This window comes from Paramormyrops kingsleyae, chromosome 13 (genome assembly GCF_048594095.1).
Source record: "Paramormyrops kingsleyae isolate MSU_618 chromosome 13, PKINGS_0.4, whole genome shotgun sequence".
Lineage (NCBI taxonomy): Eukaryota > Metazoa > Chordata > Actinopteri > Osteoglossiformes > Mormyridae > Paramormyrops > Paramormyrops kingsleyae.
The window spans coordinates 15580616-15596052 of record NC_132809.1 but is presented as its reverse complement, the minus strand read 5'-3'; the positions used below and the strand labels follow the sequence as shown (position 1 = coordinate 15596052).

Genomic DNA, 15437 nt, shown 5'->3' with positions numbered 1-15437 from the left:
ATTCACCTGGATACTTCCAGGGCACTGTGCCCGGGTCTCGTTCAGCACCGCCCCCCCAGCATGTGGCATGCAGCTCCCATGTACTTGGGCGGCATAATCCCTAATCCACTCTGCAGGCTGCTCTTATGTCGCGTAACACTGGAGACAAATTTAGCCAGCAACTGGGTCTGAGAACCAGGGGAACAAATTTATTACATCTGCCTGGAAAGATTTACTCTCCATAATTTACTATTAAATCCATTCTATTAAACGGGACGACAGGGAGCGGAAGGTAGAAGGTTAATTCGTTATTCTGTATTGTTCTCTGTGTCATCTGCAACAGGCCCTTTGGATCTCAACAGTCACTGTGCTCCCTCACCCCATCTGGCGAGCAGAATGAATGTGTTGGATGAGGTGCCCTTCAAGATCCCTCTGGGCCCTCTGGAAGGTCCCCAGGACAAAGTGGAGCTTGTCACTGCCCCAGAACTCACCACGCTGGACCGTGAGAAGATCCTCCTAGAAACAAAGGTCAGGACCCCATGAGAGCCTACGTTTGCTGAATGATTTATCTGCATCTTGTAGTGCAGTCCTAGGCAGGAACCCTGCAGCTTCTACCTCAGTTTGCTGTCGTAATAAGGGCTAGTGGAGACATGAAATGGTTCATAAGTATCATTTTGCCCATCACTACTTGTACATTTATTACGAATAGAAATAAAATCCATTTTTGTATCTTCCTTGACCGTTTAGCCGATGTAACAGAGATCCTAGGGCTGATCCCAGGAAACAAGGTACAAAGCAATAATTTAGACACAACACAACACTAATTTTGAATCTAAGACATATGACAGGAAATCTGAAGATGCAGAATCTGTTCTCTAACCTGATGTTTCCTCAGAATTAGCATTATTGTACAGGGATGTTCATCGTGGTCTGTCTTTGTGTTTTCTTTGCATACGGCAGTATGAGTTTTGTTTGGAGAACTGGGTGCTGACTGGGACCCAGGAGGGCTCGGCCTGCCCACGGTCATCCTCTAAGCCCCGGCCCTCCTGTCCTCCGTACTGGCTGATGTTCAGCAGCCCACAGGAGAGCCGCCTGGCCAGACTCAGGAGCGACCTCTGGGAGGCGCCGCTGCGCCAGCGGAGCCGCAGCCTGCCGGCCACTGAAGGCCGCTGCATGCACCCCCGTGTCAAGCTGCTCATCTCTGATTCAGAAGGTGAGGGTGGATACTCTGAGGATGACGAGTCGTCCTCCACGGAGGAGGACGGGGCATCTCCACGGGTCAGGGCGGCTCAATGGCACAGGCCGAGGACACCGAGGGAGTGTCGCCGCAGCTCCTCACCACACCTGCGGCGCCAGAGATCGCCATGCCAGCACCGCCGGCGCAGGACCACCTCCCCACTGGCCCCCCAGGACTCCGGGCAGCCCGTGCAGCCAACTGAGAGTATCCTGCAGCTCACGAGCCAGCGGCACCCCAAGAGGAAGCTACACACACTGGGCCACAGACGTTCCCTAACGCCTCAGCCACCATGTTCCTCTCCGCCCAGGAGCCGGCCACCACCCAGGCCCTCAACCGCAGAGTACAAATCCTCGGTACTGGTATGACTTCGCTACCCACAATGCACTGCGGTACATTTGGAACTGCACCCCTAGGGCATGGCTATTAAAGGTACATGAAGGCCATTTATTGGGAAAATTCAGGAAGGCTTTGTTTTGTAATGAAGCAGCTGATTCAACTGCATATCTTGAATTAAATCACTTAACATCTACAAATTGGTAGTGAAGGGCAAATGAAGCTTCATGAACCATTTGCTGTATTTTTGACCCCACTAGATGGTGCTGTTGGTTTGCTTTGGAGCATGCTTTGAGCCCTTTTACGGATAGAGAGCACCATCTAGTGGGGTCAGAAAATACAGCAAATGGTTCACGAAGCTTCATTTGTCCATCACTACAAATGGGCATCTCCAAGAATGTATTTACTATGGTATAACTATAGTGCAGTGCATTTCCCTAAAATAAACTTTCCAAATTGCAAACTGACATACAAGGCAGATAGCAGTGCAAATGGCCACTAAACTTTCATCCAATGACATGAGTCAATTAAACTCAATTCACACAGGACCATCAGAGTATAGATGTACTCCCAACCCTGAAAGGTCACTCAGCACACTGACATCCAATCAGAAATCTGAACACTTGATGTAACAGCAGCTCTGATTGGCTCCCTCATGGCACCTGAAGTGAATCACAGACACTTAGGAACCTGTGTTGATCACCAAAAACAGATACTCACTGAAAATGTTAGGATTAATATAGCTGTAAATGTTATTGTGTTAGGAAATCTGTTCAGGGGATTTTTTCAATTGGTTTATCCAGAGTAATATGTTTCAACCCATTTGTATAGTTGGTGAATGTTCTGGAACTACTCAGCTTGAGGGCCTGTGTCTTAGGGCTACTACCTCCAGTCAGTCCTGGGATGTGAACTGTTGACATATTCAAACACATTTAAAAAATCTCTTTGATTTTGCTCCTCTTTCCAATGATTCAAAAAAGCCATGTTACCAGTTGCTTTTAGCAGACTTTAGAATTAGTTTTGTCCACATTTTCTATTTCCCTGGAGGAAATTTAACTTGATTTATAATGAGGATTTTAAACTGAGCCCTGCAGCGGTGTTCCCAGGATGCTCCCAGCTCCAGGTCAGGGGTCGTGACCCTGCCTTGTTTCCTCTGCAGTCCCTGAGCCGCTATTCCCGGCTGCCACCACCCCGCTCGGTGCGTCGGGCCCACGATTCCCACGCGACGCTCCCGGACTCGTCGGCGGAGCTGCTGTCAGCCCTGAGTCAGGATGAGAGGGATCTCCTGGACGCCATCACTGACCAAGGCTACCCGCTACACACGGCCATCACCGCCTTGCAGAAGACGGGTCGTCAGAGTGCCGAGAGGGTGAGCGCTGCACACGTCTGTGCGAGGTACTGCCCTCACTGACGGAGGGTGAGAAGAGCACTGCTGATGTAGCCCTATAGTGCATAAGACATGGAGTAGAGGATAATGGAGTATAGTTAGGCAGGGACATGGGGGGGCTGTGGGGCCCCCTTTTGCCCGGAAGATTGAAAGTGTCTCCCTATTGAGGCCTGACTGCCTTTTTTGGACCGCCTACGATCACCACAACTTGGTCAATATTTGTTTTAGTTTGCTGATGGGACCCCCTACCAGTTGGCAAACGCCCCCTCTTACCAGCACAGCAGCACAACCCCGGGGGGGGGGGGCAGCTCGGAGGCAGCTGGACTCCCGGAGATCTCCCCCTCTAAAAGACGTGTTCCACTGCTTATTCTTGGTTTCCTGTCACATGGATACGTTTTCCATATGTTTGTTCATCTTATCTTATTTCACGAGACTTACAAAAGTCAGTGTGCTGACTGTAACATCACGCGGCTGCGAGCCCCTCAGCCTGGCCTACGCTAAAAGCAGCTGTGGTTGTTGCTTAAGAAGAAACATCCGGTTCCATCTTCACAAACTTACTGCTGACTGCCTGTGGATGAAAATAGCCAGCAGGTGCCTGCTTCTCCGCAGCCTGCTGTTAGGTCACTATCATCCTCTCAGTGGTGTACAGTTACACATGGCAGCCAGTGCCATTTCACTGCATCCTGTTTGAGGAGGATCTCTTAAAATAAGGCCTCCCCGCTTCCTCTACGTCACTTCAGCACAGGTGTCTAGTCAGTTATCTGCTTCTCTGCATTAACCTGTTTACACCAGGTTTTGACTTAAGTTTTATTATTAATCAAACCTAGTCCCTATAATCCATTTCCTCTTGCATCAGCTGTTTATGGAAACTCTACTTAAACTCCAACCCTGTTCCCCTAGTTTACGTTTTCTGCTGGGGGGGTCAACAATCTCACCCCACCACCAGGTCTGACTTCCTCCAGTGGACCTTTACCAAACATCACCATCATTGCCACACCGCAGAAGCCAAACCCATCCACACTTTGTTTTGTTAACAATTATAAATAATAAAATAGTCCTGTGTAAGACTAAATTTATTCACCTTTAGTGCCATAGTGAACACAGGGGTTAGGTCTGCACCAATGGATCTTCAGTAAAGATGAAGATAAAGATGCTTTATGGAGAAATCAGCTTCAGAGAGCAGCTCCTCCCTCCTCTCACCCCTTGTATGTGCCCATCCCCAGGTCCTGAGCTACCTGCTGGCCCATGACCGTCTCTGCAAACTGGGCTACGATGAGACGCAGGTAGAGGAGGCCCTTGAGATGTTCCAGAACTGTGAGGCGAAGGTGAGTCACCTCTCAGGTTTTACTGCCACCAGTGGTATCACACTTCCAAGCTGTTCTCCTTCCATGCACGTTTCATTAATCTTGGTCTCACCTAGATCATTGCAACAACTGGATTCTCTTCTTTCTAGTCTCTGATTGAAGCTGAGGAGCCTTCATCTGAACATGCTGTTTTTATGGGTTGAATGACATCCCACAAAACTCCCCACATTCCACAGCAGATGGTTGCTTTCTGAAGAAACCAACAGATTTAATCAGGGTCTGCTGCTTCTCTCCTGTTGCCACTACAGGCCGCTGAGTTCCTGCATCTCCTCACCCAGTTCAATGAGATGGGCTTCCAGCAGAATGTGATCAAAGAGGCATTGCTCGTCCACGAGAACCACAGGGAGCGGGCCCTGGAGGAGCTAATGACACGAACAGGCTAAACGATGAGAACCCAAATCCACTCATGAAATGAGTCCACCACTAGCAGTATTTCAAAGCTTTGAAAAAACAGGTTTAGGTTCCAGGTTCAAATGCATTACAATACAGTTAACAGCTGAACAACACAGCAATAGCAGTTTATTTTAAAACAAAATACTTAGACCACATTTGGTTATTTAGTTGATGCTTTCATTCAATGTGACTTTATTTATTTATACAGCTGGATATTTTACTGGAGGATTTCAGGTTAAATACCTTTTCTAACAGTCTATATGGACAGCCCCTCCTAGAACTTGGATCAGCAACCTTCAGACGATGAGGTGTTCATCACATAACCTGCTTTATTCATTGACATTTACTTGATTGACCATATATAATTGAGAACTGAGCTCAAGGTAAAGTAATCAAAATGAATCACAGCTGACCAATTTGTCTCTTTAGCAAACCATAACTGTCCAAACTCCTCTGATGCCTCCTGATAATCTAGTAAATTGAATCCTTCCAGCATTTTGGCTGTCGGATATAGTTGGAACTTTCCGTAGCTGACATTGTAGATATTCTGGGATGATTCTACTTTCCCAGTTGCCATCTGTAAATCATAGAGCTACTTTGGGTAATTTCATGATTACATTTAACATTTACATTACATTTCTGCTTCAATATGCCTTAGGGGTCAGAACAACAAAAATCTCCAATTCCTCTTAAGAAACGATTTCAATAAATATAAATAAATAATGAATATGAACAGACATCCCTGTCTTGAAATGTATTGTTTGGCACATATATTGAGGTTCCTATGCTGTCCGGCAGTCAGGCCTGAATACTCCGGGCTGGGATTATAGCCTGGAGTATTTTAAGGTTAGCTCAGAGTATTTTATCCCCGACGCCAATTGTCACGATCGGCGAAGGAGACGAGCAGGGAAGCAGGAGAGCAAGCCAGGACTTCAGGTAAACTGGGTTTAATGCACAAGAGCCGGACATCGACGGACAATACAATGCCGGATCTAGCATACATGGGGAGACACGGACTCATATACACAGAACAAGGCAAAAGAAACAGGAAACAGCTGGGCACAATCGGGGAAGCACACGTGGATAATGAGGGGGCGTGGCACACACTAGGAGCGGACGGAGCGGGGCGTGACACCAATCTTCCTCTTTTTTTAAAAATAAAATAAAAAGTCACGTAAACTTGACTTCACCCCTGGACTTTAGCTAGAAATAGCTAGAAACTCCCCTGGTTAAGGGTGAATACTATGCAAAGCTAAAATAAAACTGCAATATTTCCGAGAATCCAACAAACACGATAATCAATTAGCGCTGCGATGCTGCTGGTCGTAGCGGTTGATTTAATTAATCTTCATTATTAGTAAAGCGCGTAGTGTTCAGAGTAATCCTCATCTAAATTGAAGTACGATATAACGTCAAAACACATTTACTAATGTGTACATCACCGTGTTTCGTGTATGTTAACTTCTATCCAAGTATAGTGTAGTTACTTTACTGAAAATGATTAATCTCTCTGTCTACCATCAATTTCCAAACTGCTTAAATTAACGAGCTGTGGTCCGAAAACTACAGTAATGCTGTGCCTACAGTCACGACAAATACAAATATTGTAATCCAACATGAGTTATGGGATCAAACCGATAGTATTTCTTATTACGCATGCTGCAATATAAACTGTTGCTTTTTAGTGTATCCCGTCAATATTCATAAATCCCTCTAAAAAAGACCTCCCATGAGAGGAGAGGGAAGGTCGTCTCCCTGCATGCATATTTCGGAAAAAAACGACGAGTTTATCACAAGGAACTTGGCATTCAATCAGATACGCATCCGGCACCATTAACAGCAAATCAGCCCTTTAAATACGTCCGTCTCCTCTCAAAGGGCGCAAAGTGCTCGCAGAAATTTCGGAATCACATCAGGACATTTCTTAAATTAATATAATTACGGATTAATGTAACGGGAAATGCAGTTGTCGTTTGAGGGAATTTAATTGAATAGCCCAATTCGAATTTGACACTACCAAAAAGGTTTTATTTATTTGCATTTTCGAATGAGCGGTTCGAAGTGAGAAGGTAAGCAGCGTTCATTAATTCTTTTTTATTTGGAGCAAGACAGTAACCGTATTTTAACCCTAAATCTGAACTAAAAAGAGCAAAGTTGCCGTGCGTTAGCGTATACTTACAATTTACACAGAATATTGTGCTTGTCAATACAATAAGTAAAGTCATTAAACACTGTGCCCATTATTAGCTTATAATTTATGAACGCACACGTAAACCACGTTATACGTCGAACTAACCTATTTTATATATCTGTACATTCCAATAATCTAGGATGTCTTCGATGTTTGGGAAAACTAGGACCTCCGCTATGCCGGACCGAGCTGAGTGCAATGTTGCTGTGTTAGGAATACGGGGTTCGGGCAAATCAGGTAATATAACTTACTATTTTTAATCATTTATGTAATAGATTTCTCAAGAGAACAAACGCTATAGTCTTCTAAAGTCTTTCTTCAGTCAACATCTATATTAAAATAAACATATTAAAACATAATATGCAGCTAAAGCATTGCGTGAGTGAGCAGTGCTTTAAATGCGCTTGCTTTTGTAAAGCGGGGATTCTCATGCCCCCGAAGCCCCCGCAGCCCCTGCAGGTCTCAAATGTACAGCGGCTCGCATTGTCGCCTGCATCGTCACGTTGCTCAGTGTAAACAGGAAGCGTCTCTCCTCCAGCTCTGACCGTGAAGTTTCTAACGAGGCGATTCATCAGTGAATATGACCCTAACATGGGTGAGTCTCCCTCCCAAAGAGATGACAGGAATGCTTTCATCTTCAGTAGATAAGACACTGTAAAGTGCTCACACGTGTGTTTGAAAGTCTATCTAACGTTGCAATCCCCAAAACGAGCTTCCCTGGGGGACCCGCAGTGTGCTTTGATCTCCAAAAGGCGTGCGGCGGTGGCTGGACCGGGGTGGTAGGGGCACAAGGCGATCGCAGATACGGGGCTGGATCAAACGCCGCACTCGAGCGCACATACGAACACAACGGCGTGTTTTACCGCTGAGCCTCGCCTTGCGTCTGAAGTGTTAACGATCGTTTAAAAAAATTGTAGAAATTCAGATGAAAAGACATAAAGATCATATGGTGAGACAGAAAAGGCATTTTAAGCTAATTAGACGCTAATTGGACGGGAGAAATATGGGGATTTGATTTAATTGATTTAACTAAACATTTCAGAAGTCCTTATGAAGCTAGAAATGAAAACTAGAAATATATGACAACAAAAGAGAACGATGTTTCTAAAAATGTTAACATTTTTGTTTAACTTATTTGTATTTTAGAGGATATATATAGTTCGGAAGAGATTGTGGACCAACAGCCAGTTCTTGTAAAGGTTATGGACACTGCTGACCAGGTACATATACAATCGGGGAGATGAAATCTGTTTGACCATGAGTGTAATTTAGGTTTCCGGTCTAGTTCAGGTTCTATTAAAATAGGGTTTCTCTCAGTCACCATCTTTATTAATTATAATTAAAGCTGGTAGGTTTCCCTGTCCCTGTGATGGTGTGGCATCCTGAGACAGACTGTCTCACTGTGACCTATAGACTGGTTAAGCAGATATGAAGGTGGATGGATGTTTAGGGACTGTAATGCGTTGAGTAAGGTAGATCCCTGCAGCTGTATAAAGCTCTTTTACCATAGACAGGATAAAAATCTTTACAAATGTTAAAAAGCTTCTTGCACTCACAAGCTCTGTATAGCTTTGTCACACTTCTCACCGCAGAGCAGAACCTGTTTTGAGTTTGTTCTTTGCACATAACTCAGAGACCCAGAGAGGTTTACTGACACACGGGGAAGTTCTGTTGCTCTGACTGCACTTTAAATCCCGCCTGGAAACTGCAGGACGGACCGGTGAACTGTGAGCGATACCTGACCTGGGCCGGCGCCTTCCTGGTGGTCTACAGCATCGATGACCGCCGCACCTTTGAGGGCTGCCAGCGGTACCTAGACGTTGTGGCGGCTCACGCCAAGTCGCTGCAGGTGGATCTGCCCGTCCTCCTGCTGGGGAACAAGCTGGACATGGAGCGATACCGGTCAGCTTTGGACTACCGGACCTAACTCATCAACTTGGGGTTTTGTCATATTGCAGTTTATTGACTCTTTGTCCCTTCATATATACCAATAATATATTGAGTGTATGTATGTGTGTGTATATTATATATATATATATATACACACACATACATACATACACAATGCATATATCAACATATTACATTATGTAGGCAGCATGGTAAATATCAGTGAGTAGCACTATTGCCTCAGAGCTCCAGAGGTTTGGGTTCGAATCCCACCTTTGCTTTTGTGCATGTGGAGTTTACATGTTATATATTTGTAACATGGTTTGTAATGTTTTGGGCATTATAAATGTAGTTCCCTAACCGATTTGAATGTAAGTGTGCACACTGACTTACAAAGTTACTGTACATTATCTGACTTACACTGACTTACATTATCATGCTAAAGAGGCTAACAGGTGTTACACAAGCTAATACAGGTCCTGGGGCAATAAGCTCACATGAGTATCAGCGGGCCCATGTGAGAACACGTGTGTAAGCCTGTGGGTGATCTACTCGGCCAGTCAGCCGCGGTGTTGCTGGTGGTCAGTGGATCCTGCTCTGCCGTTTTCCGTCACAGGCAGGTCAGCGAGTCCGACGGCTGCGCCCTGGCCTCCCACTACAGCTGCCTGTTCTTCGAAGTATCCGCCTGCCAGGACTTCATTTCGGTGCAGCGAGTGTTTCACGAGGCCGTGCGAGAGGCGCGGCGGGACGCTGAAAGGGGTCGGCCCACAAGCCCCCTCTTTATCAGCGAGGACAGGCCATCCGCCAGCCTGGCCACCACCCTGCCGCTGGGACCCGGCCTCGCAGAGCCGCCGACACCCGCCGGTGCCAGGGTCGTCCCTGTCAAGTCGTCACGGGCACAGAGCAAACGCCGGGCACCCACCCTTACTCTGCTGAAAGGCTTCAGGATCTTCTGAGCTGGGGAGGGGGGTAAAGCTGATGAGAACCATGGATGACATTTACCTTTGAGGAACAGGACATACGAGCCAAAGAATCAGCGAATAAAAAACTGAGATTTAAAAAAAAAAGACTACTGGAATGAACAGAGACACACCACCCAAAGTGTTTCACTGTAGTTTGCTCCAGCTTTGCGGACTGATGCGCAGTTAGCGACGCCCCAAAAGACCAGCTCTTGAGTACCCTCTAGTGGTCCAGGACAATAAGTACAGGAAGAGCAAAGATCGTACAGTTTGAAACCCTGTTACAGTTTAATCCATTTAAAAGCCTGTGGTTCCAGTTCAGCCAGTGGTCAGTGCTACATATACAGCGCTCACCCTGGTGGATGGATTTTTAATTTATATTTTCATCATTTTTATTCTCTTCAGATTGTCTCAGGCATAAGTCATGTTGTTTTTGCAGACCACATATAAAATACACCAAAAATATAATTGATAAAATATTTCATCTTCAGTAGAGAAGCTATCAAAGAAATGTATTGATTGTCTAATCTTTATTTGTCATTATATTTACGGGGAAGTATCTTATATTCAGGTATTTGTTCTATTTGAAAAACTTGCTGGAAACAGAATTCTGTTTAATTGGAGGAGCATTTAAAGTAAATTCAAAATGAGGAAAATAAAGGTGATTATTTATGACTGACTTCAATGTGACTGTATACCCCCAGCCCTGCTGCAAAGACTGGCCAGTTCAGCATTGCCTGACCCTGAACTGCAATGCAGTGACTCAGCTGTTCTTCAGGCTGTGCAGTGAGGTGTGGTCTTTGCTTTGCATGTCCTTGGCAGTCACAGTGAAGGCGGTCCTGAGGAGCGGCTGGGGAGCACTGCTGAGGAGGCCCCCGATCCCCTAGCTGGGAGGGAGCAGTCGCCTGGCAGTGGGACCGGGGCTCTGGGTTTCCGGCTACAGCACTGACACGTTGCCGTCCTTCCACTTTAACACGATGTCTCCTGGTTTCATCCTGTCTACCTCATCGCGGTTCACAAGGGCAGTGACTGTGGCCCAGTCTCCCTGGGGTGAAGCATCTGAGGTCCCTCTCTTCTGGGTCCCACTGTCCAGCTTCTCCATTTCTAACAGCTGGATGGCAGGCTTGTACATGGCGATGGCCTTCCTGCTCCTGAAAGGGAGTTGGGAGGGGGGGTCAGCATCCCAAAATGGCTACCCTGTGCATTTTGGGAAGAAACGCTACACCAGAGCGCTGGACGCTAACCGCTCACCTGTCAGCCATGATGCCCAGGCCAAAGAGTAAAGAGCCCAGCAGGAGGGCTACAAAGGACAGAGCCAGCATGGCGTACTTCCAGGAAGAGGCTGCGACACAGACACAGAGAGGCCAAGCTGAGATGCAAGCGCACTTCCAATATTTACGAAATCCTAAATGACCCTAATACCGTCAATGTCGTCGGGCTCTTTTTGGTGACGTGAAGAGGCTCGGGAAAGGAACTCCATTAAGGAGCCGCTACTGGATTTTACACTAACACCTTATTGCTTTTGTTATGCATTAAAAAATGAAGACTAAAGGGTATCATGAGGCTATAGTACAGTGTATCCCAACCCGGTCCCAGGGGAAGCCCCGGACAGTCCACGTTTTTGCTCCCTCTCAGCTCCCTGCCAGACAGTCCACGTTTTTGCTCCCTCTCAGCTCCCTGCCTGACAGTCCACGTTTTTGCTCCGCAAAGAATGGGCTGGTAAACACTGCTATAGCATACTGTAAAGCCGAAAGTATTTAAAGATAGTCACTACATTTTTCTCAGGGAAATGTCTAGTTTGCTGTTTGTATTTGGTAATTTAGTAAGCCTAAGGCACTCACGGTCCTCTGTGCGGTAATACCATTTTAAGTACTCCCTCTGTTCCTCCGTTGGGTCGCTTTCGTCTGCATCCCCTGACTCTCCCTCAGAATCATCTCCATTATCAAAAGCCCTTCTGTAACCTGAAATACAGCGAGTCTGTGTTAGAGCCAGCATCTGCATAATGGGAACACAGAACGAGCATGTAGAGATACACACACTGTAACTGCACAGAGATATACTGTGTACCTTACATATAAAGTCAGAGATAGTGCAGCGATATCGAGGGACAAACACAGAATAACACAGAGATCAACAGGGTAAATATACAAGGAAAACAGAAAAAGCAGATGGTAACTGCACAGAGATATACTGTGTACCTTACAGATAAAGTCAGAGATTGTCCCTCTATATCGCTGCACTAACACAGGATAACAACACAGAGATCAACACAGAGTAAGTATACAAGGAAAACAGAAAAAGCAGACAGAGTAACTTCACAGAGATAAACTGTGTAACTTGCAGATAAAGACTGAGAAACTACAAAGATATAAAGAGATAAACAGTAACTAGACAGGGACCAATACAGAGTCACATTTCAAAGAAAACACACCTTAATCATCGAATTCAAGCATTTCATTCACACTCATTGTCACAGGTGTATAAAATCAGGCACCTAGCCATGCAGTCAGTTTTACAAACATTTCTCAAAGAATGGGTTGTTCTGAAAAGCTCAGTGAATTCAGGTGTGGTGCTGTCATGGGATGCCATCTTTGCAATAAGTCAGTTTGTGAAATTTCTTCCCTGCTAGATATTCCACAGCCAGTTGTAAGTGGTATTACTGCAAAGTGGAAGTGTTTAGGGACAACAGAAACTCAGCCATGAAGTGGTAGACCACGTAAAGTAACAAAGCGGGGTCTGGAATGAATGATTGGGTGAGTCTGGAATGGAAGAATTTGACTGGCCACAGAACCTGACCTCAGCCCCATCGAACACCTTTGGGATGAACTAGAATGGAGATTGTGAGCCAGGCCTTCACATCTAACGTCAGTGTCTGACCTCACAAATGCTCTTCTGGATGAATGGGCAAAAATTCCCACAGACACACTCCACAATCTCGTGGAAAGCCTCCCCAGAAGAGTGGCAGCTGTTATAGCTGCAAAGGGGGGACCAACCCTGTACTGATGCCTATGGATTTATAATGGGACGTCATCAAAGTTCCTGTGGGTGTAATGGGCAGGTGTCCCAATACTTTTTTCCATATTGTATAGTTTAACTATACAGGGATAAAGAATGAAACTTATAAATCAAGAAAGAGAAACTACAGAGATACACAGGGATGGACACAAAGTGCACAGTTATCCGCACAGAGTCAAACACAAAGAAAACTGAATAAGTGCACAGAGTAAGTGCACAGCGATGAACTGCATGCCACATAACCGCCATGTGATCATGTGACTGGTCCGGAGATCAGTACTCACGCTGATTCTCCTTTCTGAGCTTGGCCTCCCAGAGGAGCAGCTTTCCCGAAGGCAGCGTGACGTCCCGGCTGTCAGAAGCCAGCGGCAGGGCACTGTCAAGGCAGATCCGTGGGGATGGCCTCTGCTTTCCATGGGTCTTGGGGTCATAGATGCAAGGGCCCGGCGGCTCTGTGGTCAGGGGCTGCTCCATACCACGGCGAACCAGGAGATGAACAGCTGCTAATGGAGGATCGGAGTCCAGGTCACACGGCCTCAGGCGCAGCCGCTCCTTCCCAGAGGAGGCCCCCAGGCATGGGCTGGGGACAGGGCTGCGGATCACGAAAGCCCCCGTCCCTGAATATGGACACATGTGCTGTCATGGAAACGCGCTATGCCGACGTTACACACTGCAGCATAATGTAATACATAGCTGAATTAATCAAAAGGATAGGCTGTATGTTAAGTAGACTTTATTTAAAAATCTCTGGTGTCCTCTATACTGCTTTGTGCCGGTAGCCCCCAGAATAGGCTCTGGACCCCCCCACAACCTGAAATAGGATAAACGGTTATATTAAATGGATGGATGATGGTGACAGAAGTAGACAGAAGACAGAATGTGAGACATTTTGAGCTTAAGCGATGTTGCCATTAATACTTTTCAGTTACAAAACCATTAAGAAAACACACACACACGTTTGTATTCATATCTTTCTAGGGACCCTCCATTCATTTCTATGGGAAAAACTCTAATCCCAACTATGACACCCTTAACCCCTACCCAGCCCTAACCTTAACCATAAGTAAGCAAACAAAATACAAGACTTTTGGCATTTTTAGTTTTTTTGATTGCAGTCACAGGTCTTTATCACACTGTGGGGACATTTAGTCCCTTCAATGTAATATATACTTAACCCCCCCCCCCCCCACACACACACACACACACTCCCTTTCTGTGGTTAACCAAAGCCTCTGTTTCTTTTACCTTGTAGCAGTAACAGCACAAACCCTTCCAGCATCATCTTGTCTGCCTCACTGGATTGGCTGAAACACAGGAGTCCGCTCCGTTTAGCCTGGGTTCTGCTTCCTAACAGAGGCCCTATGACCTAGTGCAGTGCGTTCCTGTTCGGTTCTGTACCGAAAGGCATCTCAGTATGTCCATCAAAAATTATTTCTGTGCTTATTTCGCTTGTGATATCATCTAAATATCTGTATGCAGAGGAGAATATAAACCCGTCTGCAGGTCTGAAATTTAACAAAAAAAACAATTTCTTTTTCAAGATCAAATATTCATTACAGTCTTACCAGTCTAAATGCCAGTACAGTGAAACATACCTCTTTCTTCGTAGTCTTCTACCTCCAGGACAAGTTTCTCACAGGAAGAGGACTTCTAAGACTCTTGTGGGTGGGAACAACTTCTCTCCTTCCTGAGAACATTGTACTTGGCAACATGTTCATAAGGAAGAGAAGAAAAAAAACATCACAAAATGAAGGATCACAGACAATGCAATCTTAGTGCTTACATAATGATTACAAGAACTAAATAAATAAATAAACTTTCATTTCAAAGGGCTGCGGATATTCCTGAGCTCAGATTCATCTAGGTTACAAGGCACAGATCAAAGGTGTGTTACACAAATTTCCAAAATATGCTTCTTGCTTATGAGACATCTATCTTCATTTCTAAAAAATGTCCCTTTCTGCTCATCCTTTCATTAGATCCACTCTGGATCTAAGGCTTTTAAGAAAAGGATCCCTTAGAGTAAAACCTTTCAAGAGTAACTGGAGCGAACATGCAGGTGTGCCTGTAAGCTGGAGTGTGTCCGTTTAACTAGCATGATGTGATGACTTTATTCCTTTATGGTGAGATTACTGCACACCAGGAAAGGTGAATGACCCTCACGCTACAGCCAGAGATATTCAGGAACAGAGAACAATTCTGGATTTATTAGTTAGTCACCACCTTAAAGAACATGTGAAGACGAAGTATCTAGACAAAAAGCCACCTTTCACTGAAACGTTACTTATAAGAGATTAGATCCCAGACTGGCCATATTGTACATCCTGAGATGGACTGGGATGTGGATTAGGCTCGTATGAAATCCTTAGAAAACTTCCATGGTAACTGTTACCAAACATCTTTTAGGGACAGGTCCTACAAACCTGAAGTAAAATAATCAGGTCGGCCTCCACAGACCACAGCTCATGCAGATATACTATACTGCCAAAAGTATTGGGACACGTGCCATTAAAAACACATGAACTTTAATGACATCCCGTTCTTAATAATAGGCTTTAATATGGAGCTGGCCCACCCTTTGCAGCTATAACAGCTTCAACTCTTCTGTGAAGGCTGTCAACAAGGTGTAGGAGTGTGTCTGTGGGAATTTTTGACCATTCTTCCAGGAGAGCATTTGTGAGGTCCGGCA

General features: G+C 45.5%; 3 protein-coding genes across 4 annotated transcripts; 2 read left to right on the top strand and 1 right to left on the bottom strand.

The window, feature by feature from the left end:
* The first annotated feature begins 277 nt into the window (after nucleotides 1–277).
* LOC111859915 (ubiquitin-associated protein 1-like) lies at nucleotides 278–5408 on the top strand. The gene is made up of 5 exons (XM_023843058.2): nucleotides 278–507; nucleotides 940–1569; nucleotides 2709–2918; nucleotides 4160–4261; nucleotides 4549–5408. Exons 1-5 carry the CDS (start codon nucleotides 376–378, stop codon nucleotides 4681–4683), a joined length of 1209 nt encoding a protein of 402 aa, XP_023698826.2. The 5' UTR covers nucleotides 278–375; the 3' UTR covers nucleotides 4684–5408.
* Nucleotides 5409–5814: 406 nt separating this feature from the next.
* Nucleotides 5815–10408, top strand: LOC111859905 (ras-like protein family member 12). Of its 2 annotated transcripts, XM_023843046.2 has the most exons (6): nucleotides 5815–6762; nucleotides 7024–7121; nucleotides 7423–7479; nucleotides 8031–8104; nucleotides 8596–8786; nucleotides 9391–10408. In XM_023843046.2, exons 2-6 carry the CDS (start codon nucleotides 7025–7027, stop codon nucleotides 9728–9730), a joined length of 759 nt encoding a protein of 252 aa, XP_023698814.2. In that variant the 5' UTR covers nucleotides 5815–6762; nucleotide 7024; the 3' UTR covers nucleotides 9731–10408. The 2 variants fall into 2 exon arrangements, with proteins under 2 accessions (XP_023698814.2, XP_023698815.2); XM_023843047.2 differs by lacking the exon at nucleotides 7423–7479.
* LOC111859902 (solute carrier family 51 subunit beta) lies at nucleotides 10249–15249 on the bottom strand. Its single transcript, XM_072698266.1, has 6 exons — nucleotides 14344–15249; nucleotides 13994–14052; nucleotides 13033–13365; nucleotides 11575–11694; nucleotides 10985–11075; nucleotides 10249–10884 (listed from the first exon to the last, which is right to left on the bottom strand). The coding sequence occupies exons 2-6, from the start codon at nucleotides 14028–14030 to the stop codon at nucleotides 10671–10673; spliced, it is 795 nt and encodes a 264-aa protein (XP_072554367.1). The 5' UTR covers nucleotides 14031–14052; nucleotides 14344–15249; the 3' UTR covers nucleotides 10249–10670.
* Between the last annotated feature and the right edge of the window lie 188 nt (nucleotides 15250–15437).

Bases quoted from the DNA above. Each gene is read 5' to 3' on its own strand.
- LOC111859905 (XM_023843046.2), top strand. From the start codon at position 7,025: ATGTCTTCGATGTTTGGGAAAACTAGGACCTCCGCTATGCCGGACCGA. The intron at 7,480-8,030 runs GTGAGTCTCCCT...TTTGTATTTTAG, and splicing joins TGAATATGACCCTAACATGG to AGGATATATATAGTTCGGAA. The intron at 8,787-9,390 runs GTCAGCTTTGGA...TTTCCGTCACAG, and splicing joins CTGGACATGGAGCGATACCG to GCAGGTCAGCGAGTCCGACG.
- LOC111859915 (XM_023843058.2), top strand. From the start codon at position 376: ATGAATGTGTTGGATGAGGTGCCCTTCAAGATCCCTCTGGGCCCTCTG. The intron at 1,570-2,708 runs GTACTGGTATGA...TTTCCTCTGCAG, and splicing joins CCGCAGAGTACAAATCCTCG to TCCCTGAGCCGCTATTCCCG. The intron at 4,262-4,548 runs GTGAGTCACCTC...TTGCCACTACAG, and splicing joins TCCAGAACTGTGAGGCGAAG to GCCGCTGAGTTCCTGCATCT.
- LOC111859902 (XM_072698266.1), bottom strand. From the start codon at position 14,030: ATGATGCTGGAAGGGTTTGTGCTGTTACTGCTACAAG. The intron at 11,076-11,574 runs GTGAGTGCCTTA...TCTGTGTCGCAG, and splicing joins GTATTACCGCACAGAGGACC to CCTCTTCCTGGAAGTACGCC. The intron at 10,885-10,984 runs GTGAGCGGTTAG...ACTCCCTTTCAG, and splicing joins CTGGGCATCATGGCTGACAG to GAGCAGGAAGGCCATCGCCA.